This window comes from Diaporthe batatas (genome assembly GCF_019321695.1).
Source record: "Diaporthe batatas strain CRI 302-4 chromosome Unknown Contig00019, whole genome shotgun sequence".
NCBI classification, from domain to species: domain Eukaryota; kingdom Fungi; phylum Ascomycota; class Sordariomycetes; order Diaporthales; family Diaporthaceae; genus Diaporthe; species Diaporthe batatas.
Window position 1 is genome coordinate 731784 of NW_025408566.1, and position 24855 is coordinate 756638.

At 52.1% G+C, this 24855-nt stretch overlaps 8 protein-coding genes across 8 annotated transcripts; 4 read left to right on the top strand and 4 right to left on the bottom strand.

The window, feature by feature from the left end:
• Positions 1-4216: 4216 nt before the first annotated feature.
• On the top strand, positions 4217-4528 carry KVR01_012364 (uncharacterized protein; the record flags this gene model as incomplete). The annotated part of the gene is made up of 1 exon (XM_044785066.1): positions 4217-4528. The coding sequence occupies one exon, from the start codon at positions 4217-4219 to the stop codon at positions 4526-4528; it is 312 nt and encodes a 103-aa protein (XP_044638552.1).
• A 6066-nt stretch (positions 4529-10594) lies between these two features.
• On the top strand, positions 10595-11354 carry KVR01_012343 (uncharacterized protein; the record flags this gene model as incomplete). The annotated part of the gene is made up of 4 exons (XM_044790136.1): positions 10595-10677; positions 10731-10770; positions 10831-10974; positions 11028-11354. 4 exons carry the CDS (start codon positions 10595-10597, stop codon positions 11352-11354), a joined length of 594 nt encoding a protein of 197 aa, XP_044638531.1.
• A 60-nt stretch (positions 11355-11414) lies between these two features.
• On the top strand, positions 11415-12832 carry KVR01_012315 (uncharacterized protein; the record flags this gene model as incomplete). The annotated part of the gene is made up of 2 exons (XM_044790680.1): positions 11415-11790; positions 11859-12832. The coding sequence occupies exons 1-2, from the start codon at positions 11439-11441 to the stop codon at positions 12830-12832; spliced, it is 1326 nt and encodes a 441-aa protein (XP_044638503.1). The 5' UTR covers positions 11415-11438.
• Positions 12833-12865: 33 nt separating this feature from the next.
• Positions 12866-14917, bottom strand: KVR01_012333 (uncharacterized protein). The gene is made up of 2 exons (XM_044790838.1): positions 13685-14917; positions 12866-13630 (listed from the first exon to the last, which is right to left on the bottom strand). The coding sequence occupies exons 1-2, from the start codon at positions 14804-14806 to the stop codon at positions 12941-12943; spliced, it is 1812 nt and encodes a 603-aa protein (XP_044638521.1). The 5' UTR covers positions 14807-14917; the 3' UTR covers positions 12866-12940.
• Positions 14918-15216: 299 nt separating this feature from the next.
• On the top strand, positions 15217-15990 carry KVR01_012483 (uncharacterized protein; the record flags this gene model as incomplete). The annotated part of the gene is made up of 1 exon (XM_044789801.1): positions 15217-15990. The coding sequence occupies one exon, from the start codon at positions 15217-15219 to the stop codon at positions 15988-15990; it is 774 nt and encodes a 257-aa protein (XP_044638671.1).
• Positions 15991-16762: 772 nt separating this feature from the next.
• KVR01_012407 (uncharacterized protein) lies at positions 16763-17461 on the bottom strand (the record flags this gene model as incomplete). Its single annotated transcript, XM_044793918.1, has 1 exon — positions 16763-17461. One exon carries the CDS (start codon positions 17459-17461, stop codon positions 16763-16765), a length of 699 nt encoding a protein of 232 aa, XP_044638595.1.
• Positions 17462-19181: 1720 nt separating this feature from the next.
• KVR01_012484 (uncharacterized protein) lies at positions 19182-20167 on the bottom strand (the record flags this gene model as incomplete). The annotated part of the gene is made up of 2 exons (XM_044786956.1): positions 19182-19997; positions 20045-20167. 2 exons carry the CDS (start codon positions 20165-20167, stop codon positions 19182-19184), a joined length of 939 nt encoding a protein of 312 aa, XP_044638672.1.
• A 1152-nt stretch (positions 20168-21319) lies between these two features.
• KVR01_012433 (uncharacterized protein) lies at positions 21320-24261 on the bottom strand (the record flags this gene model as incomplete). The annotated part of the gene is made up of 2 exons (XM_044792555.1): positions 21320-23718; positions 23778-24261. 2 exons carry the CDS (start codon positions 24259-24261, stop codon positions 21320-21322), a joined length of 2883 nt encoding a protein of 960 aa, XP_044638621.1.
• Positions 24262-24855: the final 594 nt, after the last annotated feature.

A 24855-nucleotide genomic window follows, 5' to 3' on the forward strand; every position in this document is an offset into this window, starting at 1 on the left:
CGCGATGGCCTCACAGCGAGCCGGAAACCGAGAGTCTTGCCCCCTCTCCGTCGCTCATCAATGGAGCTCCGACACGGCAAGACACTTCCGAATTCAGATTACCAAGCCCTGTCGTTCCAGTCAATCAACACCGTTTCACTGCCTCTAACACCAACCCTCCATTGGTGGCTAATGATCACTGTTTGAAGCGGGACGTGAACCACGTCGAGGCGGACGGGCCGCCGGCCAGGAAAAGACGTTCGAACAGACTGAGGATCAAGACCGGTGGTGTCTGACTCCAGGACAGATTCGTCTCGCTTGATGATGCACAAACATGATTTAGTCATGACTGGGTTGCTTCAAAATTATATCTCATGTATTCCAATAGTGTACTCTATATTTTCACATCAACTTAATGTCTCACATCTGAGTCAGTTCCTCCAGCGTTCCAAGTCGTGACATAACGTGGCGTCCCCGGCAAGGGCGACGGTCTCCATATTGAACGTGTAGAGAGACAAAATGATGCAGTCTCGGATCCACCATTTGATGATGGCGCTTGGGGATAATGTCTTTTCCCCCTAGAATACTGCGCCCAGATTGCCGAGGACTGCATTTGGTTGTTGATATTCACCCGAGAAGTCGATGCTAGTGACTCAACTTCTGGATTGGATCCTTGATCCAGGTTGGCTAATGAGCGACGTGCCGAGAACCTGGGGTTTAAGGGGATCGGACTTCCAAGACGGCCTTGCCCAAGGTTGACCTCATTGAAGTTGTTCCAAGACAACACCTCTGCTGTACTTGCATTTGTGGCCCTTTGGGGCTGCGCTTGCTGTGGATAGAACAGCGAGCGATAATCGCCATGCCTCAGGCCACGGGATGTTCTTGGAGGTTGCTGTGTTTGGTGACTGGGTCCATGCCGCTTGGATGGCATATTTCCATTCTCCGAGTATCGAGAAAATGATGTTGCTCCTATGGATGAGTCTCGGCTGTCTCCCCACATATTGTTCAGACTGCTGCCATCTTGGTGAAGGTTTGCCTGATTTGTTGTGGAAGTCTGAAACTGTTCGAAATCTGGAAGTGGCATGCCAGTAGGTGAGGCAGCGTGTGGGAGGCTCTCGGGGAAGTCTTTGAAGAAAGCGCATATTATGCTTCTCTGAACAAACATGGTAGTCGGGAACTCGGTAAGGCGACACATTAGATTGACCAATTGAGGCAGGAAAAGATTTTGGTAAATATGTTCGAAGCTGGCCGTAAATGGACGGCCACACCTGCGCTTCAGTTCCACTTCCTCTCTCCGACCGCTGGCAAATGCTGCTTCCAGCGGAGATATGGGCTCATCTACGCGGATCTCTGCCAGTTTTGACTGAATTCGCTCGGACTGAAACCCCAGAGCTTTGGCGCAGCGGAGTAACTGTCCAAGATGCCTTGGATCGACCAAAGCCGATGGTGTTGACGTGGGACCCTCGCCTGGTTCGCAACGCGGTTTGAGGTTGGAAAGCTTGTTGAAGCGCCTAAGTGCAGAAATGACAAGCTGTTGGTAAGCTATCCGTGGGCAAGCTACTAATGTTGTTTCTTGAAACTCGCCGTCGTGATACTCAAGAATGCAACATGACGGAGGCTGCCATATTTTCGATAGCGCGTGAAAGACAGATTCGCCTCGGCCAATACCACCCAAAACATGCGATTTTATAATCGTTGTCCCAATCCCTAGATAGGCTGCATCCTCATGGAAAGTTCTTATACTAGGTATCACAGTAGTAGTATGCAGAATGCTCGCTTCTATCCTCTGGCGTGACGCAGGGTCAGAAACTCGTTTGAACAGGACTCCTGTGCGCATCATGCGCTGTACCTCATGACGATCAACGCTGCTAACCCAAGGCGCTCGCAACTGAAGGTTTTCTACGGTCTCGAAATCAACAGCGCCTTGAATCTCGGGATTAGACAGTGTGAAGCCAGACCATACAGAGTAAACATGGTCGAGATACGTGGTCATCTCTTCCTTAATGTGTAATGCCAAGAGCTTCTCAACGTTTCCCAACTCCAGGCCGTACCACAGGCCGGGAAAAACCAGCAGCCGGTCCAATGCATCAACCAGCCTCTGATGTTCAGTCATGAACTCATTTGACAAGCCCTTGCCTAAAAGTCGGCCCAGGGCCTTTCTCTTGTAAGGGGAAAGTCGTAATCGCCAATCTGCTGCGAGATCTACTTCCCCACTCTTCTCGTAGAATCGAACATTCGTAAATACTTCACCATCCGAGGGACTTGTCTGGAAGTAATGTTTTTCTACTTCTCTTCTGAGTAGTCGCATAGGGTTGCAGCCGGCAGGTATGCAAAATATTTTGACTGTCCACCACATTTGAGGTCCGTGAACCCGTAGAGCCGCCGCATGGCGTTGCTTGCCATGAAGACAATTTACCTTGTTGGTAGCGGTGAGTTTTGGATATGGTCCGGCTCGTAAAGGAGATAGAGACTCGAGAGTTATACCAGAAGAAGCGATGAGCGCATGAAGCTCAGTTGGAAAGAGCACAACAGGGATATGGTTGTCAGGCACATCCGGATGACACTGCTGTTCCATTACTGGCACCAAATGACGCATGATTTCTTCCGTGACATCACGGCCTAATTCGAACCGTAAGTCTTGCAGCTGCAGTTGGCCGAATCCTATTTGAAGTTCTTCGCCCATGTTCCCGAGAAGGACGCCGCGTGAGGTTTAGAATACGGAAGTGGCAATGGTGCAGATTGGATATCGGGAGGTAAGCTACCGGATGTAGGTGTTACTAGCAGGTCTAAACTGTCAACAGACGATGTACGGAGTGAGATTATAATAACCTCGGACTGCTGGCAGAGGGAAGATGCCATTGTACTTAAAAGAATTGAGTCTGCTGGCAAATCTTCCCTGCTGGCAGGATGGAAAAAGGGTTTAAAATAAAGAGTAGACTGAGTTACGAATATAGAAAATTCGGAACGGATATGCTTCATCTTTTTCCAAGAACGGCACGGAAGACTACCGGGATATGGCGACACCTGCCAGCAGACCAACGACTGTATAAAATGGCTGCAACCGCCGCCGACAAAAGTCCAGACAACATGCACAACCTCTAAAAATGACTCGACGCCATTTTGCACCAGCTCGGCAGGACCGAGCTCGCCACCCACGCCGCCCACCCCCATTACAGACGACAAGATACCGCTCAATCGCTGATAGGCCACCGACACCCTATGTCTGGGTTGAACCTGAACGTCTCAACCGGTTTGAGAGGGGGACAGATCACTCTCGTGAATCCAGCAGGGCACGAGAAGCCGAACTCAATTACAGACTGCGCGTTGCCGCTCAAAACGCGAGAATTGCTAGAAGACGACCCAAAAGGAATACTGTGCGCTTTGCAAGATTTGGCACTGTATTCTCTGAGTCTCGCAGGCCGAGAACCGACGAGGAAGAGCTTGCCAACGACTTAGGCCGGATGGACATCTCTGAGTGAAGATTGTCCAGCCGATAATTGTATAAGGAGAATAATCCCTCGTACTTGCAAAGTAATGGGAGGATTAGTTAAGAATCATGTAGCTAGATTAATTGTTCTAACTGCTGCGACATGTCGGTAATTCTAGCCCGATCATTTCAGACGGGCTTGCTAATCTTTCTTTTTTCTAGATCAGGGCTGGGCAGCTCTACAAGGATTTCTATATCCCAAGGTCTTCTTCGACGTTGTCAGTAAACGCATGGATGTCATTGTAGCGCCAGTGCCCTATCTGCAGATGCTGAACCTTTTCCTCGGCATCTCCACACTTCTTGTGGAATGGCCGTTGCCTTATATTTCTCGGTCAACCCTGCATTGTAGCTTTCGTTTCCGTCTCGTCATTCTACCCGTGAACGCGATTGTAGCTATCTGGATGTATCAGTCGACTGATCCAGCTCTCTACTACCTGATTGGCTGGTTATTTTATCTCTGGGGGCATCGCGAGGACGAGGTAAGGGCACACTCTAGTGGAAAGTGAGAATCAAGCTAATCTAACCTAATCAGGTGATCTTTCAAGACCGGTGGGTTGTTCCACCGTTGCTGGGATAAACTCTTTTGATTAGCGGGTCGCCTGTTTTGCCAAATTCCGGATTAACTCTATTGAAAACCTGCCTTCAGTGTCTGGGAATGGATTTGGCAACGTCTGGATTTCATTGTTTTGTGAAGCTGAAGAATCCACACGTATCGCCATTTACAGTCGTTCGCAATCAGTTTATTGCACAATGGCTTCGACCTACCACCGAATGATCATTGAATCCAACGAGGTTCCCGTCATTTACAACATGATGGCGGCAGCAGCTTCCTGGACCATGTTGGCTGGGTTCTTTGTCCTCCCAGGTACATTCACATCTCTTGAGGGCTCGGAATATCTGCAAAAATCCCAACAAGGCCAGGCTGTTCAGAAAGTCGTGCAAAACATCACCTTGCTCCCGATGGCCGCCATGTGCTGCACGATGAGTGCTGGAGGGCTTTATTTTCTTTGGTCCAGGTTTAGAAACAATTATGTTTGGATCTTGACGCATTTGCTTTTGTAAGGTCAATCAGAACATCACGAAATTAAGTCCTCGCTAATTATGGTGGTAGACCAGGCCTTCTAAACTCACTTAGTGGGCTTCTTTCGGTGCTGATTAATGTTTACACTGCTAAAAACGGAAACTGGTCTCCCACCGCCTGGGTGACACTCGGAGTCGTGATTTTCTTTCTGGTCTTTATGATAATTTCATCTTTGTTATATAGATACTGGTTGTCGCTGTTGGTGCGCAGATTCTAAAAATCGAGAAAACATAAAGGCACGATTGGGAACAATTCCTGCGAGGCGGTTAACTGTGCCTGGTAGAATAGGTTGAAAGAACAGGAGTCTTATATCTTTGAGATGTCTGTGTAATTTATGATGAGGTGGAAAAGTCCATGGATCACGTTCTATCTCATCTCACTATCAATCATGTCTACCCCCTGGCTTGATCTTCGTCTAGGTGCCGGCGGTATGAAGAATCCATTCTTGCAAGAGCACCATGGGCCTTACAAATTTCTAGACGACCACGCTGACTCTTTTCCTCGTACCGTTATGTTGGTGAGAGGCAGTAAACGGCCATGCAGCAATATAGTTTCCATGGGACAGCTAGGTTCATCTATGACAGTCGTTCTGGACTGCAGCCTACACCAACGCCAACGTATTCCAACAAAGAAGGCGGGGCCGATTCCAAGCGGCCTCATGCTGCATCCAATCAAAGGCATCGACAAGTTGATGGGAGCTGCAGATATTGCAAGGCATCTGTATTCTAAGGTCTTGTCATCTATGAGCAACGTAGTCGTGTTTCTAGAAGAGGAGTATGCAGGGCTACAGCCTATCTTGCGGGAGCTCGCACAATGGGTGTTCATTGCTTCCTCATCCCCGTCCTCTCAGCCACGCCTCCGCCCCACCGTCCTTGTATTTTCCAACCCTGATGATGGGACGCTGCGCTCCTCCACGTCTTTAGAGAGTCAACTAATTTGTGAATTCATCGAATTCTTCGACCCATCGCGAGAACACACAGTCAAGTCCGCCGAACAGGTCTTGCGACGCCATTTCAGCGCTTTGAAGCTGGTCAAGCACCCAGCCGATCACGACGCAGTCATCCAAAATATACTCGACGAGTCTCTTGAAGCAAAACACCACAATACTGAGGTGCACCCACCGTTCACTGGGAAGCAGCTTAGTTATCTCCTACGGACAGCTTGTGTCCGCTTCTCTGCAACATTTCAGGAACCACACAGCCTGATTATGTGCTCGCGAATTTCACCAGAAATGCCTGAACGCTTGCAGAGTGAAATAACTAAGATCATTCAATTTGTGGCACGCAAGCCCAGGCTTCTCGGGTCCGCCGGGCAACTGATTGCGTCGGCTCTCCTGCTTGACAGCAATGCGCAAGGCACATTCTGTACGCATGACTCTCTCGAAAAAGCAGACTGGACATGTTTGGACTGAAAAGAAAGCAGCATTTCCACCAGATGATATCTTCCGCGTAGTTTACCTCGAATTTCTCAAAAAAGCGCAATTGGACCTGAAACCACTTACACACTTCGACCGCATGGTTTACCAGGGATTCCTAAATCTCACTGCGAACACGTCAAAGACAGATGGATATTGCAGGAAAAATTTCATCAACGCCAATAACTTGTCATGGGCCGCCAGGGCAACAACTGCCTGCTTGTCTTGCTTGTCTAGATTCCCATCACATACCCTCTCCTGCGGTCACATACTGTGCGATAGGTGCATCACGCTCCACGAGGAGCAGACTGGCACATCATACCAAGAACCATGGGTGCCTAGATGCACCTTATGCGGTCGTACAAACACGATACGCGTCAGTCTGAAGCCGCCAACCGCCGGTGTTCGCGTGTTGCACCTAGGAGGTTCCCTAAAAGATGCCAAGCTTTTGGCAGACCTTCTACAAACATTGCGCTCACAGCTAGGTGGCCCACTGGAGGAGTACTTTGATCTCGTGGTCGCCACCGGGATTGGCGTCTTCTTTGCATCCTTAATCTTTTGCAAGAACGCGACAGTAGCGGATTGCGTGCACCATCTTGGAGGTATCCAACACATCAAGGCCAGGAAGCGAGAAATCCGATTCGGAAACAGTCTCAAATTCCAGATTGACGAGCTGAGAACGAATGGACCGAGACTCTCCTTTCAGCACGGCTCGTTCAAGCTGCCTGCCTGCGGGTATGTTCTCTTTGGCAAAACAAACTTGAACCTCATACTTACAGCAATGAATGAAGTCTGGAAGATGGTGGTGGGCTCTATGTCGACAGTGAGATCAAAAGGTTGTGGCCCGACTCAGCAGCCAACATCATCGTCAATCTTCAATCTCCCTTCGAAGTCCTACCTACGGAAGTTTCTGACCGTGTCCTCGTCTCACTCTTCTACGTTGAGCTTCAAGAAAAAGCCATATTTTACTCAGCTTCACCCCTCATGGTCACAGTAAGCATCAAATGCAGGCTCAAACCAAGTCCACATCTCGCTACGTTGTTGCAAAGGATGCGGACCAGGAAGTTACAAATGTACTTCAAGGGTGATGAGGCGATGAGGAAAGCCGACTTTTGTGACGACAATGTGTGGAATGGGATAAAGCAGGGGGGTGAATTCTTGCGGCAATGTCACATTCTCGTGCGGTCTCTCACAACCATGATAGACATCGAAATAGATAGCATTCTCGGCAAAGGGCGAGTGCCTTTGAGTAACAGCCCTTGGACGCTGTTCGACCTGGATCAAATTGGTGGTCAGAGCCACGAAGCGGTTGAGTCCGTAGCAATTGTAGACAAGATCGACCACATGGAGGATAGGCTGTGTCAACTTCGCATCAGGTGATAGGAACATCACCAAGATCTAGCCACACCCGTGTGTGGACAATATCACAACATCCTTCACTTAAACAGAACTATACACAACACCATCATCCCGTGAGCCCCCTTGTATGAGCAAGAGCGATAAATGAAACTGATTCTTCTGATGCCGATGTGGCTGCCCCTCAGTGGACTCCGAATCAAGGTCACAGCATGCACCCCAAACAGCATCACTTTCCCGTCTCAATTCCCATTCCACTGACATACAGGGTGGACTACATCTATCTCTGTCTTCGAAATCGGCCGTAGGTTTCGAAATGTATTTTTCTGTTCTCTTTGTAACAGACCTGATGAAAGGGAGAGGCGATTGCTTTTCCCGATCTCCTGACGACTCTCAAAGGAAGACCAGATCGGGATGAGTCGTCACGCGAGCAAAATACAGAGATACAAATGAACAGCTGCGACGACCCAAAATTCCGGGCAAGCTGTTCCAAAAAGCCAATGTACCACCAACATGGATCGACTATCGCCGACCGTTGAATCCGATGCAACCAATGCCACTCCATACGACGAGGACCTGGAGTGCGAGGTAGCTACATCCGTGCTGCGGGGGCAGGCTCACCGAGTCCGATCGCTCATAGGCACTTTCAACATTACCCTCTCGCACGGATACAGCTGGGTTCTGTTCGAGGCGTGCCTTCGTGGCCCCGAGATGGTTCAGGCCTTCCTTGTAGATCCGGATACAGACCTCAATACTGTCACACGGGGTTCTCCACTCTTGCATCATGTATTGAATACCCCTGAGACATTATTTCTACACGACAAGGCGGCCACGGTCAAATTCCTGTTGACGTGCGGCGCCGACCCCCTTCAGCATGACCAACTAGGCAACTCTGCATTGCATCACCTCGCTACCAACATTGTGCAACGCAACCACGATTGTGCGACGGAGGGTTACAGACTCCTTCGTCTGCTGCTGGTTGGTGATGGGCGCCCGCAGCAGGCCGCTCGCCAAGGAATCAATGCCCAAAATCGGTTCGGGGATACGCCTCTCATCCTTGCCCTCATGTACGACCACTCGGCATGTCTACGACTACTACTAGAACACGGAGCTAGTCCTTTCATCAAGGGCGAGTTCGGAAAGTCGGCCCTGGATTTTGCACAGGCACACGGTGATTTAGAAGTGGTCCGGCTTATGCTGAATGCCTGGTCTAGGGTGGCCTGGCCCATTGCCTCCGTGGCTGGTAAAGTACCAGAACAAGGGGCAACAGAGAGGAGGAAGGGAGTGATGAATCTCGTTTGCAAGAACACAGATCCTTGATCTGGAGCTGCGCACTGAGCAGCCCCACAGACGGTTTTGGAGATATAATAGATAGGCTCTCAACACCCCTTAATGGGCATTGTACGTTCTCTCACCGAAAAGATGTGCGTCGTTGAACCGTTCAGGTACTTGTGTGGCTGTACTCGACCGAGCCTCATGGCTTGCGGGCGGTTGTGTACACTGGATCAGATTAACCGGCATTTTTCCGACCCTGAGTTGCTCCCGGTGGTGTGTGATGTGTGCGCTGTGTGCGCGATCGACGATTCCAGGTACATCTATCTACCACTATCTTGTACCGGCCGCTAACTGTCGTAAGTACTATTGAGTCGAGCCGGGGTAACGCTACCAGCTGGCTACACAGAGTGGCGAGGAAATACCGCTTCCGGCGCCGACCATGGCGGTTTCACTCTGTACGTGTCGGGTAGCTGTGGAATAATGCCGTACTCTGAGACTACGGACTACAAGCGGGGAGCTTCAAAATGCCAAGGGAACAACTGCCCAGGGACTGTCACCATGTATTCTGACCCGTAACTGGCCTACGACTTCATGTTCCGGTTCCTGGAATTCGTTGGTAGGCAACCTTCTCCGAGTATGTTGAGGGTGGCAATGGACTCTGGATCCTCTTGGGGTGGTGTGCTGCTGCCTAGGAAGGCTGTGGCAACTGAGCCTAGTAGGGTCTATGTTAGTTGGGTTGCATTGGCATCTGTTGGTGCTTTGCCGCGTTGGTGGGTGGGAGGGTGTATATTTCATCCGATAACGTGTGTGTGGGGTACTTGGGGCTTAGCGCAACAGGTTGCATTGTGATATCGGAATGATATAGATACATGCCTTACCACAACACTAACACGTTGTTATGTGTACCTAGGTAGCTATGCTTGTTCCGACTGCCCAGGTGTGGTAACATCACTTAGCCCCAACATCAGAAAGTCACCAGGACAGCCAACGGCTCACAGGTCCCCAAGCACATGTGCTATGACATGGTCAAAGATCACCACTTTGGTAGTGGAGGGGCGTGTGCATAGCTTCATGGCCGGATCTGACATTGACGCTCCAGTTGGAGGCGTCCCATCAGAGGTTGAGTGCCCGGATACGACCAAGATCGGGTTGAAGCAGGAAATCCACTCCGCGCCTATTGTCAGGTTGGCGCTTAGCGCAGGTGTGTTTGAATCGTGGTGAATGAAGGATCGGTTGCTCTATGTTCCAACCTGTGTGGTTGGTCTGGTTGTGTCTAAGCTCAGTGCCGCCATGGATTCCATCCGGGGGATGTGATGTGCGGCATCTGTGACGCTGCCCAAAATCAACAGGGTAGCAGTAGGTTGAGGAGTCGACACCAACAAAGTTCTCACTACTGTGGGCCTGGGGCCCAGACCGTTTAGCATTGAGGAATGAGCGAGGCTGCTTGAACTTTGGCCAAACTCAGCCGCATTTGCCCTCCCCCCGAGCGTTGTCTTTGGGTCTCCCCGTCGCATGAGCCCGGACTGTGCCCATTCCACTCTCTCTTCCCTTCCAAGTTCTCTGTCCCCTCTATTCCCACTATCCTCTCTCCTCTATGTGTTAGTTCAAACCAGCCTGTTCGACACCTGTGCATTGTCTCCTCGTTTTGTGTACACCGTTCAACGCATTAGCCATGCCCACGCGAAACACCCCAAGCACAGAGTATTCAGACTCTGGGTCCGAATATACACCTTCGGACGAATCCGATGGTACTTGTTCTGAGCCGGATCTCAGTTCCATGACCGATGACGACACCGACGACGACGGCAGTGATGCCTCCACCGATGACTATGATGGGCTCGGTGGATACTTCGATCCCTTGCAGGTTGAAGAGATCGACGAGCAGGTTCGGCGATTTGAAGAGAACATGTCTGAAATGAGCTCAGATGATGATGATAACCTCGACAAGCTCTATCATGGCAACAAGCATCCTCCAGAATACTATCGCAGTGGCATCGAGAATATGAATGAGGACAGATACACGAGGAAAGTGTACGCGCCAGGAACCATGAAGCAGATTCTACGTGTCAAAAATTACTGGAAGCTGTGAGTTGATCGAGACTGCATCATCGCTTGGTTGGGGAAGCTGACACCTGTAGGTACTGCCGCACGGTTCTGCAGGAGGAGGACTGCAACAAAGCCTTCTTGCGCATCAACTTCAAGATTACCTACCAATTCCTTCATTGGTATCTTGGGCAGAAGACAAACAAGAACGGCGGTGCGAAACGGCCTGTGAAGGCAAAGCAGTCTCTCATCACCTTTTGGTGCAATTTTCGCCTCGCGTACCAAAGGGCGACCAATATGAAGATCGACGCCGTGGTTGACCGTGGGTTGATGCATAACGTAAGTCCTGTCCCAGATCTACTGATCTTTTTAACCACAACTTACAACAATAGGGTATCGCCGAGATTGGCAAGTCCCTGGAACATAACGTGCGTCCCAACCGACCAATGACTATCAATGACTTGAAAACTCTCATCAGCACAACGCTCTCTACGACGGAAAAGTCATTTAAAACAGGGGAATTGCGAATCCTCTCTGTTCTCTTCCTTCTCCTTCTAGCTCCCCAGGGCTCTCGGCCTACATCCGTGCTATCTCTGAGATTCAGGGATATCAACATCCTCCTCGTCCGGGACCCAGGAAACCCCGAGGGGCGTCCCAGGCTTGTGATCAGGCTGAGCTTGGAATTCACCAAGACATATCTTGGAGCCAAGGCCAGGTAAGTATCTCCTCAACCAAAACAGACAAGGAACGATGGTGCAAGAGCTAATTGGGGGCAAAGGAAATCATTCACGGTCCCGGAAATTATGTGTGATCCTAGTCTGCTGCTGAGTCCTCATGTCTTCTTACTTGCACTTGCCTTCCGACACAGGGCTTTCAAATCACCCAGTCTCAACCAGAATCCACATGAACTTGGACAACTACGTATTCACCCAGGTGAAAAAGAGATGGAGCTTGCTTTTCGTCCCGGCATTCTCGACACCTACATCTTCCGCAACCCCATTAGAGATGCAATGGGATACCGTATGGGAGAGGCTCGTCTCTCTCAGGGGACGATAAGTAAATGTATTTCCACGGTGGGTATGCTTTCAGGCTTCGAGCATCCCACGATGGCGTACGGCCTCCGCTACATGGCAGGGAACAGCATGGACCGCGATGGTATGTGTGCTACATTTTCCGAGATCGAAGCTACGCCTGCTTTCAGTGCTGTATCTGACACGAAATAGTCAACATTAGCAGCGCTTTACGCGATCTGGTCATGGACCATGCCCCCAACTCTATCACGTTCCAAAAGCACTACCTTCAGCGCATTATCTGTGCCGATTTGTGGGCTATTCACCGTGGTCTAGAACCACAACAGGCCCTTCTCGAACAAGCCACAAGCCTCGGCCACTCCCTGAGCCGCCGTCGGCCGATCAACCTGACGCGGAAACAGACTGAAGAGCTCAAAAAGGATCCGAATTACCAGCGCTTAGATCGAAAGTGGACAGCGGCTGTGCCGAGATCAGATCGGAGAAGGAAGCTCGGCCTGAAGCGTAAGGCACTTTGGACCAGATTGCAGAAGCGGAAGCTTGACGAGATACGTGACGACTGGGGCAAGACACAGGGGGTCGAGGACGTTGAGCGACAGATTGCTGGGGAGGACATCACCCAGGCCCTCGAGGACCCGCGTTCTGTGCAGCCTATGGGGGTAGTCCAGCAAAGGATGTTCGACGCTCTGACATCACCCCTGGTCAATGACCTTGACGCGCAGCTTCGGCGGAGAACCGAGGCCATCAAGGCGCTTGTTGCATATTGCGGCGAGGAAGACCCTGTTGTGCCGCTGCTAGTCCGGGGCACAATGTCTGCTTCGGAGTCCAACCCACAGCAGACCCCCAAGGCTGAGATGCAAGAGTACAAGGAGGCAACGCTCGTTGCATTTGGCAACGTGCGGAGATGCTTTCTCTGTGTTGCCAAAGCTGAGATTCTTGGGCGGTCTCATCCTAGATTCCGTCATCTCTGTCACCCGTTTTCTCGCTCGGATCATTTGCGCGAACACTTCATCACTGTCCATTTGAACTACCAAGGCGAAGGTGACAGTTTCGTTTGTCCAATCTGCAAGGTAGCGCTGATTCACAAGAAACATCTCCAGAATCATACTGAAAAAGTACACGGCATCAAAACCATGAGACGGAATAACACTGAGACACGGGGCACGTAGGGGACGTCTGGGGAGTTTGATGGTAAATTGATAGTCAAAAAAAACTCGAATTTGATTTCCTCATCAATCGTTGCGCTATCATTGCAGTACCGTGGACAGGAGACCAGCTCATTCTTCTGCTGAGTGTGGAGTTGGTGGTGAGAATATCTTGGTTGACGCCCACCTTCTCGTCTCTCGCCCCAAAGCCGAGGGAGATATCCTGCCATTTCCTGCATTACTGCCTGTGAGAGTAGTTTCCTCAGGCATGAGCATGAGTGCGACGATGCCGGCGACGTCGTTGTCAGAGGTGTCGAGCGTCGCACGAATCGCCACCACATTTTCATGCCAAGCCTTCAATCGATCCAATCGGCATTGTCCTAAAGTCCTTACGTGTTTCGGCGTCCCAGGAAGAGCGCTGAGTCTCATGACGTACAACATCACCACTCCGAGGGACCACACATCACTATACACACTACCACTGTGTTGCAAGGTTTCGGGCGCCGCGTAACAGACAGGAGCAAGTCTGGTGTCGTCCACGCCAGATCGCCTCATCGCACAGTCGAAGTCCGTAAGGACTGCTCCGGCCCTGTCGCCTGGTCTGTAGGCGATGCTCCAAGGAGTGACCGAGTTGTGTACGATACCATGGGACGCTAGATAGTCGAGGGCCTGCGAGCAATCTGCTAAGATGACACGCACGTCATCCGGCCCCCCTGTGTAGTGATCGTCCTTGGAAGCTGAAGCAAGGTTTATTGAACCAGGCCATTGTAGGTAGAGAGACAAGCAGCGGAGATCTGCCCCGAAACATGAGACTAGGTTAGGCTTTGGACAAGATCAGCTGGTGTCTCATCCAAAGGAGCTTTCAGACAGACTGACGTGCTTGAGGTTCACCATCATATCGTATTGCCTCCACCACCTGTTGGCAGTGTGAACGGCGGCGTAAAGTTCACGTTTGGGCAGGTCTCTCCACGCGCTCTCCCAGAGCTTAGGCATCAAGACCGCGACAGTGGGGCTTGATTCGCCCTTCCGCAGCACTGCCGTGAACATATGCGTCTGAGTCTTACCGTATACCCAGTTTCCAAGTCGTTCAAGTGTGTATTCAGTCTCTTGCGTGTCCGTGTTCTTCATCACGATTCTCTGCCCAGACTCCGTCTGGGCCAGCTCGTGAGGATGCAGTGATTTCGTGATGGTTGCCCGCAGTTGAGGTGGCGCAGAACGCTCGGCACTGGAAGTAGAGTCACCGCGAGTCTGTGCCGTTGTTGATGTAACCATGGCGCCAGACGAAGATTGCATCCTCTTCGGGGGCGGCGGGAGCATCTTCCCGCCAGCCCTCTTCGCGATTGGCTGACCTACCTCCTGAACGGAGAGGCTGTAGTGGCGTGGCCTCACCAGCATCTCAACAGTCTGGGCATGAGCGCCGACGACTGATACAAACCAGAGACCTGGGGAAAGCAGCTTGAGCTCCTCGGGAGGAAGGCATTCCGCACCAGCAGTTCCCACAGTTTGGTTGACTTGGACAACACTCTGTCCAGTGTTGAGAAGAAGGACATCATCAGATGCAGGGTCAAAGTAGATCTCACATGCGACCTCCCCTGATGCGAATGAGCACTTGATCTCAAGGTGATCCTGAGTGGCTGCCAGAAGTCCCACACGAACGTGCTGCCCAAGGATCGTTTGTCGTGTGATCGCATCCAGCTCGGTGTTAATAGGATCGGATGCCGAATTGCAGACTGTCAGATGATTGTTGTCCTGGCCTGACTGCTTCAAAAGGACTCTGACACGGTGGAGAGGTCCCGTATATGACTGGTCGATCGGGAGTTCCAGCGCCAGATTTTGCATACGTCGTTGGCGGGCCCGTTGTGCCTCAAGGTACGTATTGAGCTGGTCGACAGTGTCGCCCCTGTTGGCATTATGACTGGCATCGCCGGATGCATCAGGCAATATGAATGAGACGTGTTTGGTAAAATCTCTTTTCTTCTGAGCCATGATTGCGGTCATGTCGAAGGCTCGGGACAACGCAAGGAAGAAAGACGCCCTGCCAGAAGTGCGGGACACGGCAGGGCGATTGGAGACAATTGTAGTCCATCCCGAGCAGCCCCCGTCTAGTAGATGCGAAGACCTGCGAGTGCAACTTGTGAACTACCTAGGTATCTAAACTAGGTGAACCCTGTATCGACCATCTGAGTAACGCGAGAGCTGCCCAGACGCGCGCATAATGCCGGAGCTACGGCCAATTAGGTGGGACCGATCTGGATGACGGTGGCGCCAATTTAGCTCCAAAAACAGTCGTAGTCACAGACTCCCACAGCTCGCTCCACCTTCTCCATATGTCCTCCACCCAGCAACCCCCCCATCGCCAGTTTTGACTCGGCGCCTGAGCCACTGCAATCTACCCAGGGCAGACCAAAATGGCCCGAGCCTTTGATCTTTTCCCGTCCGCACCTGAGGATTACTTTCTTCTGAACTATGACCGGAGATGGCCCTCGTGGAAGTTCGGGATGCGGCAAGACGAGCTGTTCACCACGCTGGCGAAGCGTTGCAACTCGATAACGCTGCCCGTCCTCGACGTCGAGGCATTCAATCGTGATGTCTGCGAGCTCAGTGCCATGGCACACGATAGGGATGACTTCCTCCATCTTCTCGATGAGCGACGGGATCTCAGGCAGAAGGAGCTCCTTGATCTCTGGCAGTTGTCATTCACCCAGATTGCAGCGTCGCCGGCGTTGCTGTCGACTTCCGATGCGCGGTGGAAGGACGCGATCCACATCTACCACTCTAACTCGTTCGACGCATATGTACGATACTTTGCGGGTTTTCTCCCATCACAACCACACCCACCGAACTTGCGAAGACCTCCCATCGATACAACGCGCCCCACGCCTCCTTCCACAGGCGGTTCGACTTCCACACCCGCTGATTCGCAAGCCGACGCCGAGTTATCCGAGGATGGATCGACCGGCGCAGTGCATGCTATATCGAAGAAACCAAAAATGTCACCACGCAAACGACCGGTTGCGAAATGGAGACAGCAGGATAAAATGGTCCGGCGCAGTGCTCGGATTCAGCAGCGCCAGGTGGTGGCAGGCGACGTCAATCTCCAGCGAACCTCGCGAAGGATCCCGCGAAAAGAAGCTTCCAGAATCGAAAAATTACGGAAGGGTGCAAAGGCCCGCCCGAGATGACGGTGCCCGGCGCTGCAGAGTTTGAAATATTGTCGCGTTGCAAAGCGACGCGACGCATCGACTGCCCTCGGGGATACAACTATATACGCTGCGAGAAACCTCGCGCCGAGTGAATGTTCCTGGGTTACATGGCCTGCGATGCTCCAACCGAAGCTCTGCCAAGGCTGGCCCATCGAGTGCTGCCTGGACACCCCGGACCGTGCCGAAATGGCATCGGCGCGCAATGCCACTCTGAAGCCAGCGGCGGGCGATACAGCAACATCGTGATCCAATGGCCACTAGACTGCAACGAGTCCGAAACGGTTTTACTCTCGTGGCGCCGTACATGATACTCCTCTTCTCATGAACCACGATTAGGCACTGGCATCAAAAGCCGCTAGGTCGCCCCATGCGCGATGAAAAGGGGGGAGGGGGGGGGGAGTACTCAGCCCGGTTGACTGGGATGCAAGGATGAAGGTGACTAGCGATCTATAGTACCCGTGACAGCACGCCTACATTGTACGCCCTGCTTGAACTATACAAATGTGTCCTCTACTTTATTCGAGTTCTTAAACATATCCCAATAGCCCTGCTCAATAGGTCGCTCCCTCACAGGTCTCGGTTGCCTGTCTTTTCTCATGACGTTCTTATAATTTTCCATACTGATTGCATTTTTCGTGCGCCACTCATCAATTGCCTCGAAATTAACACACTGCCTTTGGATACTCATGTCAGGGAATGGATATAGCTGTGTTTCAGTCCAATGCATTGTGGCTATTTCTAGAAAGTTGGATTATTTAGCAAAGGGCCTCAAAGCTAACAGACATTTGTGGAAGGGGTACTGACGCAGATTGCCAGAGCATTGCAAAGCTTGCAAGAGAATATCAACACAGTGGTTTGTGTGTATCTCATGCATAGTCCTGTTCTGTGGGTTCGCATTCGCAGTCTTCACATCGTAATAATCACGATATGCATACTTGCGCAGTTGGTTGAGGCAGTGTATCTGATGAAACAAATCCAAGGTACCAGCGTATGCATCGTTACCTAAACTCCAGATTGAGTCCTCCAGTTTGGCTGCTGTAGCAGGGTCTTTCCCCATTCTCCTAATCTCGGCAGAGGTAATAGGAATTATATTCTTAATCTCCCACTCATCCCATGTAACCTCGTCGATTGGATTGGGGAAACGCCTAGCAACACCACTATCTGTAGATGGCCAGATGGTGCCGTTGACAGTTGTTTGATATGGTTGAAGATGGATTCGGCCATAGAGAGGTGAGTGCCCATAGGTTCGGCGATAACTGGCGACTGGATCTAGGCTCTTAAGATAGCAACCAATAACAACAGTAAACAGAAGAACATAGAGCAGAGCGAGGATAATAGAGGAGTTAGAGTGCAGCTTTAGATTACATGAGTTTCTTTTCCGGTTTGCCTCCTTTTCAAGGAAAGCAATACCCTCAACTTCATGTGAGGTACGACTCGGAGATGAAGACATTACAAGAATCCTGGAATAGGTCGACAGTGAAGTGAATAGTGATATAAAGTCGAATACTGTCAAGGAAACACATTATTTATATAGAAACTTCTTAGAACCGAGATTCAAATGAGTGGATGATAGGAAACTAAATCATATTACTAGTATAGGCCATCATTGTCTCAACATCTGAATGCTCTGTTCAGGGAAAAGGGTTAAGCGAGGCTTATAAAGACCGAAGCTTACATCTGAATATATTAGCTCTTAAGTTCTAGCTCTCTACTGTCGTGAAACTACACAAGTAACAATGCAGCCTATTATGATAATTCGAGTGCTCTCTCTCTCCGTGATGTTTGATCTAGCTACTTGCCATTGTAAGCTCTGACGATTGGCGGGAACATGCCCCAACTGACGATACCTAGCAGTGATAGTGGGGGCGAGCAAAGAATGCTACCTCCCTTGCGACAAGCAGGGGGTCTGGATAGGTCCTCGTCGCATTGACTAGCGCTGTGTCAAGCGCTCAAGATCCGGATCACAATTTCTGAGAACGGTTATCCGCAATACGCTTGACGAAAGCGGGAAACGGGAAACGGGAAACGGGAAACAGAAAGCGATAGAAGAGAAGCAAAGGGCAATAAAGAAGAAGCAGCAAATAAAAGACAGGAAGCAGGAAGCTTGACTATTTGTGACGTGACAGTACTAAAAGGATCGTCACCCCAGCGCTAGATGGGCACTTGAATATAGGGTATATGTTTACCTGCGAGACTCATAGGACCGCCATTGAATTGCCAGCTACTCACACTTTCCCTTAGCAGTGATGAACCGGCAACCAAACGAAGTGATTGACAAGATTACAGACGAGTTGACGCCACCAGAGCGATGGCGTCTAAGGCAGGCTGGCATACGTATTGAGGAGTCTAGTATGAAACATTCTCGAGCTTGGGGAACGATATTCAAAGACTCCACTTGGCTTCGAGGCGCTGTTGAGCTGGGTGCCAACCCGGTCCTAGTGGGTCGCGACGTTTACAAACTCTACAATAAAGAACTTGACGGGCCTATATCCCTCATTCTACTTTCCATGGATTGGACCGGCAGGCTCTCATCCCACCACTCCGTGACGCGTCAAGGTTTGCTGCCGTACATGCAAGCTCATCACTATGACCCAGATCGGTATGAAGTGCGACTCCGTGGCGCTGATATTACCATCAACATCCAGGAGTTTGTTACGGGATACGAATCGACCATCACCTCTGTTCTAGACCGCTTCATTGACGTGCAAAATTGCACGACAGCAGTACTCTACTATGATGGGACCACAAAGCCGGTACACCATGATCTTTACTACAAGCAGGACGACCTGTTTCCTTCACACACACCGGACTTATACCGTATCACATTCGCCTACTGTCTTCACCCCATATACAACTACCGTTTGAAATGGTCTTTCAGCGAGTGCCAGGAGACCAAAGTCGATTCACACTCTCAAGCAAGCAATACAGAAAAGTCTTGGTCATCCTTGGACAGCGTCTTTCCTCCGCTGGACCATGAGGAGTGGGTCCGGATACCAATAGAATAGAGCTTATACCAGGACGATGATGTGGTAGTAATGACAGTGGTGCACTGATTTGGGTCGTGTCCGTGGTTGGCTTCATGGGCTTATGCTTATTCACTTTGTTTCGCCCTCTTGTATCCTCATGTTGCACGGGTTGTTTTGAAAAGATGCAGGGAATTGTCCTCAACGTTAATCTATCAGGATGGGACGCTTGCTGCTCGAACCAACACTAGGCCAGTAAATCTGGCGCCTAATCCGGAACATGAACAGACGCTGATCGAGATCCTTTGCCCATTCATCACAGTCCCACTTGACCCAGTAGTCGACAAGGTCCCTCCACACGGCTCGCGGTTCCGTCAAGTTCACATACACTACCATCCCTCCTTTCTTTCTCATATCCCTCGCGAAAAGCTTCGCTAACCGCTTCGGTCCATCGAGCTCGAGTTTGGTGCCAACAATAAAGAGCAAATTTGAGTTCGCTGCCTGATCTCGGTGAATGATTTCCGCGATGCCTTCTCCGGATGGGTGTTGTTGTTGGCCGATTCGGACGATATCCGGTAGAAGAATGCCGACCGACACGCGACGTCTGCCTGCGGCCTCTCTGGCCGCAGAGTACTCCATACATCGAGGGCAAGGGAGATCAGCCTCTGTCGAGAATTCGACCTCGTGAGCCTCCAATGGGAAGGTTTCGGAGCAAAATGAACAGCGCAGGAGGCGAAATGAGCCATGAAGCTGAACGCACTCGACCTCTGGTCTGTTCAGGTCTGTCGAGAGGCCGGCCTTGGCTTCAAGCATATCGATGTTCTGGGTATAACACCGGAGCAGCTTCCCTCTATTCGCGAGCTCCTTGATCAGTTCGTGGAGCCGTGTTGGCTCACTGGACCTTGCAAGCTGATAGAAGCTCAGAGCAGACTTTTGCAGCTGATATCTCGACGCCTCGTCATGCATGGCTGTCTCGCTGAAAAGCTCGCCTCTGGCGTACAGTCCCTCCGGCGAACGATAATCCTATGTATTCTAAGCAAGGTCCTTCAAGAGATAAGAGACCGACGTACCGGGATTCCTGCAGCGGTGCTGATTCCAGCGCCTGTTATTATGATAGCCCTGGAGGATAAGTGTACTTGACGGGCGATTAGGGAGAGCTCGAGCTCCGAGTTGCGGTCCACGTAAGTCCACATGTTTGGTATTCGTGAGTGATATGGGGTGATTCAGCCGTGGGACATTTAGAGGATGGGGATAAAGACGGAGAATTTGCCTTCCTCGAAGAGCCCTGACCAGGCTTTATATGCGCAGGCTCTCGCACTCCAACTCGCCCACTTGTTGCCTAGGAGGATCCTCTCAAGGCGCAGCTTCGTCCATGATGCAACCCTCCTGGGGTCTCTTGGCCGTGGCCGTGGAGCACATCGGTCATCAATCTAAACGCGAGCCTCACACTGTAGGCTTGTCCAAGCTGTGGACGTGGTCGGCGCTGTGCACCTCTCTCTGTCTTGTGGTCTCCTCCATAACCCACCACCCTTCGGACCCAACAGTCTCGGACCCTTTCAGATTACGGCATTGGCCCGGCAAGGACTGCCTAGTGACTTCACTGTAGACATAGAAGGCTGTTGGCTCAGGCGTGGCAAAGTGCCCACGCGCATCTATAAAAGAGCCACGCCTCCTACTGCCGTGCCCTTCCTTCTCCCACCTCCCTCCCACTCACAGTTTCTCCCCTCCTTACCCTCTTTCCGCATGGCGTCCACTCCAAAGGCTGGCGGGCACAGCAGGTGCACTTTTCATTATGAGGTCCGATACGTATCCGCGGACGGGATGCGAGCTTCCCAGCTCAGATCCTTATGGAGGCTACCAGTCCACAGTTGTGCGGCCGCCTGGGCGAAGAGGTGCAACAAACCGATGCCTGGTCCAGACGGCTCAGGTATTGCAGGTTTGGCCATTCGGACAACCTCACGTCATTCCCAAGGGAGGTGCCCTTGCGCGCGGGTAGACTATGGAGGGCCAACCCATCGTTGGTGTATCCGAGGCCTGCATCACCGAGGCGCACGACTGATGCGCAAGCATAGTCCAGCGACTGCAGGGTCGACAAAACCCCCGTTGCTACTTCTGAAAGGGAGACTACAGACACGCATCACAGACTTCTACGAACCAGTGAAGGGCCGCGACTTCGAGCGGAAACTGTTACGATCCTGGGGGGAACAGCCGGATTGAAGGAGGCCTCGGAAGTGAGGCCTCGGAGGTGATCGGGCTGACACAGGCGCTTGGGAAGCCATCGTGATGGAAGGAAGCAGAACTTATTAGTAGACCTAATACAATTCAAATAAATTCGATGATTTCCCTCATTGCCCAGAGAAATTGTCATTGTCCTGGCGAACAACCCGACCGAGAGGATGATGATAGATTCGCATGTGAATGTGATCCAGTGCCGAGACAATGTGGTCCTCCGCAAGGTGGGGGAACTGATCTTGAACTGTGGCAAGGGCGTCCTCATCCGGGCATACGCCCTCGTCAGGGCTGCCTAGGAAGCATATGTAAGACCAGGCTGCTCGTTCCAACTGCTTCTCGTACTCCTTCTGGCTCCATCCGTCTGGTGCAGGGCACTGCACGCCGAGGAATCCATCCTCTCCTACCTGCGCCGGCGGGTTGTTCGCTGGGTTGTTAAACGCATCCAAAATGCTTTGTGCCTGCGACGGGAGCTCCTTCCTTACGCGCTTGGTTGTCCGGCCGACGGATTTCACCTCGCGGGCACAGGCCTCGAGGCCTGCCTTGATCGCGTCCAGGACAGAGCGTGTCTGGTCGTCACGTCGTTCTGACTCGTGTCTCAGTGACTCCATGTCTGTCCTCAGCTCACGCTTGAGACCTTCAAATTCCATCTTCAGACTATCAGTGCAGGACCGCAGCTGTCCTAATTCTGCGTTGAACCCCTCAGAACTCGATTTCAGCATCGACTCCACACTACCGACTCTGGCGTTGATGTCGCCACACATGGAACTGATCATGCTGGTCTGAGACGCACTTTCGCTCAGGAAATTCGTCGCTGTAGATACCATGTCTTTAAGATCCCCAAACCCCGTCAGTACCTGTTCTTTAAGCTGGTTTCTGTCGTCTATGAGCTCTCCAAGGTCCAGTCTCGGCTTCTTGGAGTCCTTTCCGTTGGAAGCCAGCCTCCGCTTCCCAGGCACATATACGCTTCCAGAGAATGCGTTGGGCTTGTGGATAGCAGGTGCACCCTCCGAGTCTGCCGCCGGAGGCTTTGGGCGTTCAGGTGCATTGCTCCGCCGCGGCACAGGCAGCAAGGGTGCAGTGCTTGTTCTTGCATCTGTGGCATGACCAGCAGGGAGTTGCACTGGGCTGGCCAGCACGCTGCGGCGGAAAAGGTTAGAGAGACCCGGGTGCTTTTCAGAGATCTCAGGGAGGTAGTTCGTCGGGGTCAGTGGATAGCTGGACATGGGTTTTAGACTCCCTAGCTCGAACGGGGAAGGACGGTTAAGCGCTTGCTCAAAGGCTGTGCGCTGAGAAGGAGTGAGCAGGTCCTGGAAGTTTGCCCCTGGTAGCAGGAGACCTCGCAACTGCCAGTTTGTAAGCCTCAGGTGACGGACTGTTCCGTTCCTTAGAATAGCACTGGTGGTGTCCGGCAGGCCACGGAGAACCTTGTCAGGGAGATCTCTGAGGTTCCTAATAATAGCATTGGTGCGGCTGGTCTCGAACTCGACGGCGGTGTCCAAGTGTGATTTGTAGGGTGACTCATGGGCAAGTGATGACAGAACGCGTTTCTGCACCTCTGTGGTCTGCTTGATGAAGCTCGCTGCGTTCTCAGACGAGAGCTGAGCGAGGCGGATGAACTCCTTATTTGCTCCCTCGAGTGCACGCCACCCGGGAAGAGACTGCACATTTCGCAAGGCAGCACGCGAATCGGGCGGGGAGGAACCCGGGATCCCCCCTTCCATATCCACCAGCATGTATGCGGCTGCCACATCCGATATGGTCGCACCAAGACTGCGGAGCCTCTGCAGGCTCTGCATGAACAGTTCACGGACAATGTCCTGGCCGGGGTCGTCCTGGGGCCTCTCAACCCGGCCCTCCCAGTACGTGCACCAGGTCTTAAGGATATGGGTTGGGCCCTCTGGTGTTTCGGAGTCGAGCTTCTCGAGTAGCCACCGGACAAGTTCAGTCAGCTCTGCCCCACTGAGAGCGTCCACATGGCTGCGAACAGCATAGACCTCGGCTAAATCCCTGGTGTTGTGCCTGCTGGCGGCGACGTGTACAATGACGTCTTTCTGCGCCGCGGTGCTGGTGCTTTCCGCGGAACTGAGGTCGCTGTCATCTTCGCTTGATTCGCTATCTGTGCCCTCCCCCAACCGGCCTCCGGGTTGGTCGCCGGTCCCTTGCTGGCCATCTGCTGCATCTGAACCGTCCGAGTCGCCGTCTGGGGCGGGCTCCTCGAGACTCAGGCCCCGAGCCCACGGCTGGAGATACGGTTTGAGATCCTGCCTGCAGCGCATGAAGTCCTGCCCGAAGAGCTGGTTGTAATCGGCCAGATGCGACTGCTCGGCCTCTCGAGCCTCAGCCGGGCGGAATACCGTGTAGAGGTTTTCAATAGTGATCCCCTTCCAAAAGCCACCTCGCACCTCCAAATTTTCCCGTGGTTGGGTCATCATCCAGGAGATGTCTAGCTTGTGAATGTAGTCCTTATACCTTTTGTGGTTAGGATATGCAATCACCAAGACTGCCATCATACCTGCGATCGGCAATTGTGAGCGCTTGCTAGCCTGGGACTGGAGACATCGAGCAGCCTACCTGCCGGTGAGAGCAGCTGAGTAGCTTTAGCCTGGGGCTTGTGCTCTCGTCTTCTGCTTGCATTGCTCTTTCTGCTTTCTCTGGGGTGCTGCAGGGCTTCCTCCCAAGACTTGTGCCCTTTCATCCACGTCTCCAGTTCGGCGAATACAATTTCTGCCTGTTTCGTCACCCTGTGGCGGGACGCTGTTTTTTCGTTGTGGGAGAGCAATTGGTCCATAACGTCGCCGCCGCGTATATGGGCGAAGTCGCCAGCCAGACCAGTGGGAATATAGTCGAGCATGAACGCATACAGCTTGCACAGCATCCTGCTCTGCACCTGGTCGTTTTTGTACTCATCGATAGCCCATGCGAGGCAGATGAACCAGTCACTCTGCTTGTTGTCTCTGATGTACTGCGGGTGTAGGTTCTTGGTCGGGAGCGTAGGAGCACCCTGGGACGGGAGCCAGTCCGTCGAAGCGGCCACGCTTTGCGCGCGTGCGGTCATTTTGCAAGCTGCTGCATGAGTCTGCGGAGCAGATCGTGAGTGTCGCCCCCCCTGGTGGTTTTCGCAATCCTCCGGAAGAGCTCGGGGTGTTAATCTTGGAAAGGTGCTCCCAAGGAATCGACGAGGCAACCCTGCTAGCCTGCAGCGACAACGCAGGACCACGGCAACTTCATCCTGCTGAAGAGATCGACGAGTAATCGGCGCAGTAGCACAGGGACCTTTGCCGCCCATCAAGGACCGTGTCTGGGCTCGTGCTTGAGCATAAACTTTCCGTGCGGCGAGAGGGGGTCGGGCTGAGGGGCAAGCTTCGTGGGCATTGCTGCCTTGTGCAACTGCCGCACCCTTGCAGGTCTCCAAGCACCTTGCGGGATAGACTTCGCGCTGTTACGTGTCTCCGTGCACCCCCGAAGGTTTGAGAACGGCCATCGGAGTGCTGAGCAAATGATGGGGACAATTCGTGGCGCTCGAAGAGAATTCGTGGCGGCGTGCAAGAATTCGTGGCGGATCGCAGAGAATTCGAAGCCACGATTTCACCAGCTTGATTTCCGGCAGCTCACATAGAACACTTCACAAACACGAAAGCTTCCCAGCGTC